The sequence below is a fragment of the Bidens hawaiensis genome, unplaced genomic scaffold, assembly GCF_021521415.1.
Source record: "Bidens hawaiensis isolate Kalapana, Puna unplaced genomic scaffold, B.hawaiensis_p1.1 tig00024654_1, whole genome shotgun sequence".
NCBI lineage: Eukaryota > Viridiplantae > Streptophyta > Magnoliopsida > Asterales > Asteraceae > Bidens > Bidens hawaiensis.
The window spans coordinates 141,302-144,977 of NW_027493903.1; the positions used below are offsets into that span (position 1 = coordinate 141,302).

At 34.0% G+C, this 3,676-nt stretch overlaps 1 protein-coding gene across 1 annotated transcript; it reads right to left on the reverse strand.

The window, feature by feature from the left end:
• Window positions 1-1,294: 1,294 nt before the first annotated feature.
• LOC143569819 (putative NAD(P)H dehydrogenase (quinone) FQR1-like 2) lies at window positions 1,295-3,262 on the reverse strand. Its single transcript, XM_077055637.1, has 2 exons — window positions 2,718-3,262; window positions 1,295-1,709 (listed from the first exon to the last, which is right to left on the reverse strand). Exons 1-2 carry the CDS (start codon window positions 3,242-3,244, stop codon window positions 1,481-1,483), a joined length of 756 nt encoding a protein of 251 aa, XP_076911752.1. The 5' UTR covers window positions 3,245-3,262; the 3' UTR covers window positions 1,295-1,480.
• Between the last annotated feature and the right edge of the window lie 414 nt (window positions 3,263-3,676).

Genomic DNA, 3,676 nt, shown 5'->3' on the forward strand with positions numbered 1-3,676 from the left:
CTAAGTTTTGATATAAAATGTAAAGTTACAAATGAAACTACAAAAATTGTGTACAAGGAAATATTTAGGGATTTATGAATTTTCTAACGAATTTTATTTTCATATTATGTAATGTGTAATTTAATTTACAGTATAATATATCTTTGTATCTGTTGATCATAAATTTTTGTATTTGACATTGTGTTATTATTTAAATAAATTTATTTATTTCAACCCGTGTACTACATGGGTAACTAACCTAGTATATATATATATATATATATATATATAGGGGTGGGTTCTAGTGAAAACTCCTCTTAAAGAGAAAACTTAAAAACTCCTTAAAACTTCTAAAAAACTATTTTTAACTTTTAAATTTTTTTTTGAAGTTTCTTTTTTTTCCCATTATTCTTATATGTTGTTATTGGTTCCAAAAAAAAAAAAAAAAAAACTTGTCGGTAACCTCGTCGGTATAGTGCGCATGTGTAATAGTGTGCATTGCATATATGCAAAAGTATTTGTATTGCATAGAATACAACACTATTGCACATATTTGATACACACTATTGTATATATGCAATATAAGAATAATACACACATCGAATACACATTAGTACACACATGTGCACCACATCGACTTTTATTTTATTATTATTTTTTTCCATATAATACAACACTAATACACATATACAATACACAAATATTGAATACATGTAATAAAACACTATAAAACTCAAAAATACATAGTAATACATATGTGTAATACAACGGTATCGCACAGTAATACGTATGTGCATTACAGCGGTTTTTTTTTAATTTTTTTTATATTTTTCGAGTGAAATATAAGAAAATATAAGAATAATGGCTAAAACAGAATTTTGAAAATATTTTTTTATTTTTAATTAAAAATAATTCTTTAGGAGTCTTTAGGAATTTTTAAATTTTCTCTCTAAAGTTGAGTTTTCTTTTGATCCTCTTCCTATATATATATATATATATATATATATATGTATGTATATTTGAAAATTACATATAAATTACAATCCAATTAATCTCTGGTTCCTATCCCACTAGCGCCAAGTAAGTTCTACAACATTGTATACACGCATATAATTTATGTATGCATTTGCGCATATGTTTGTTTATGTATGTATGTTTTATGTTTTTTTTAAAGATTACCCAAAACCATTTCCCGGTTAAGAGTTTTCAATCTCACCGGAATTCATGATGATCTCTTTAATATCATAACCAACATATTTAGTTCATATAACATAACCCTGATTTTGTACTAAAACAACAAACTATGATGCAATTAGCATACACAAAAACACCACATCCACCTTGAACAAACTTTTAATAATTGTGTATCACTCGGGTAACAACAAATCAAATATACGCCAAATGTACATCACTTTAAGCAATCAAATGAAGAATGAACACAAGTAATCACAAAACACAAATCAAATTCAAAACCATAACAATAATCAAGAACGGAAAATGGTCAAACCCGAGTCAACTTCTTAACCACACCAGCCATGTACTTGCCTTGGTGTTCAGCAAGTGCTAACTCGGTTTCAGATGGTTCGCGGGTCCCATCACCAGCAAACACACCAGCACCATACGGTGTACCCCCTCGAATTGAGTCCATTTTGAACATATTAGCACCAAATGTGTACCCGATTGGAACAAATAGCATCCCGTGGTGAGCTAATTGTGTGATTGCTGTCCAACTGCACATGCAAACCAGTAAAAAAAGAAGTTAAACGGTTAGACGAGACAAATAAGTTTTTCAAAAATGAAATGAAGTTTAAAATGCATGTTTTTAGAAAATCCAGAACAATAAAGTTTATATGTGATATTGGAGTATGTACAAAGTGTAGGATTGTAAATGAACAGAACAAACATAAACAAAAGCATCTTCGTGTTTGTTTATTTAAGTTTAACCAACAAACAATCAAACATGAACAGTTAAACAAACGGAGTTTTCTTGCCTGTATTCGTTTGTTAAGCAAATAAACATGTTCGGGTTAGTTTATGTTCGTCCGTTAATAGCATAAACCAAGGGCTCAAAAACGTAAACCAACGAAAATAACTGAACTAGTCAATAAAATTAATAAAACTTCACTAGATTGTAATGGGTGATATATTGATATCATAAACTACCCTATATTATAAGGGGCCAGAAAATGAAGTTGATATACATACAAACGTAAATGAACAAATGTAAACGAGTGTTCACAAACAAGGCATGTGTCCACATTCGTTCATTTAGCTATATGAACAAAAAAATGTGTTCATGTTCATTGGTTTTTAAATAAAAGAACAGGAATGAACTTTCCGCCAAACGATATGCTGAACGCTTGGTTCGTTTAGAATAATTGTATTTCATTTCATATATATAAACCTCAAGTCAAAAATAAAAGAGAAGCAGGTCAAACATGCGGAAACTTGAAAATCACCCAGAATCTATATTCTTAACGCATACGATCGTATTATTCACAGACTTATATTATTGCTCTAACAATATCGTTATTGTAATCACGGTTACAGGCGTTTGCGAGCCAACCGAAACTATTACTTTTAGTACATTTTGTTTTCTCTGTGTGACACATTGTCTCAACATCAATTTGATTCAATTCCAAACCCTAACAGTCAACTGATAGCAAAATGAATACTGAAATCTATCAATCATTCTATCAAAATCACATTTCAAATACAATCGAGCACAACGAACTTACGCAGTTGTCTCTTGCCCGCCGCCCTGAGTACCGGTGCTGACAAAAAACCCGGCAGGTTTTCCGGCGAGCTTCGGGTCTCTCCACAGCTGTCCGGTGGAATCAAAGAACGCCTTCATCTGCGCCGCCATGGATCCATACCTCGTGGGAAAACCAAACAGAAAGACATCCGCCAATTCCAGCTCATGAACCGACGAAATCTCCACAATCTCATCGTCCTTCGCCGGTGCTCGCATTTGCGCCAGCACATCCTCCGGCAACGTCTCCGGCACACGGACCAACACCGCCTCCACGCCGTCAACGCCGTCGACTCCTTTCTTCATCCTCCGCGCTAGGGTTTCAACGTGGCCGTACATCGAGTAGAACACAATCAGTATCTTAAGCTTCGTCACCGTCACAATCGGAACCTCATTCTCTCTCGTTTGAGATTCAACAGCATTGGTAGGGGAGCCGATGGTCACCGGAGCGTTGCCGGAGTCCACCGCCGGCGGACGTTTCTTGCTTGGGACACAGCCCCCGCCTTTGCCCATCGGAAGTCAAAATTTGTTGAATAAAAAGTCAAACTTTGGGCTTAGTAATTTTTTATTTTTATTTTCAATTTGATGCCATTGGATCCGTTAGTATTAAGTTTGCATTTGAAGCACGCTTTTGATTATTATTATTATTATTATTAAAATTATATATGTCGCCATCTATTGTTGGTAGAAGGATATATGGTCATGCATCTGCTGACTTGACCCGCTACGTTATCGTTTCCATGCTACTTACCCTTTTTAGGTAAAAAAAAATAGACTTAATGGTCATTTTCGTCTCGGTGGTTTGCTCATTTCGCCACTTCAGTCAAAAGTTTGAAATTTTGTCAATTTAGTCCTTATAGTTTTAAACATTAGCCAATTACGTCCCCCCGTTTAACAGCATCCAACTATACCGTTAGTTTAAGGGGTATTTTTGTTTTTCTCATG

Bases quoted from the DNA above. Each gene is read 5' to 3' on its own strand.
- LOC143569819 (XM_077055637.1), bottom strand. From the start codon at position 3,244: ATGGGCAAAGGCGGGGGCTGTGTCCCAAGCAAGAAACGTCCGCCGGCG. The intron at 1,710-2,717 runs GTAAGTTCGTTG...TTGCATGTGCAG, and splicing joins GGCGGGCAAGAGACAACTGC to TTGGACAGCAATCACACAAT.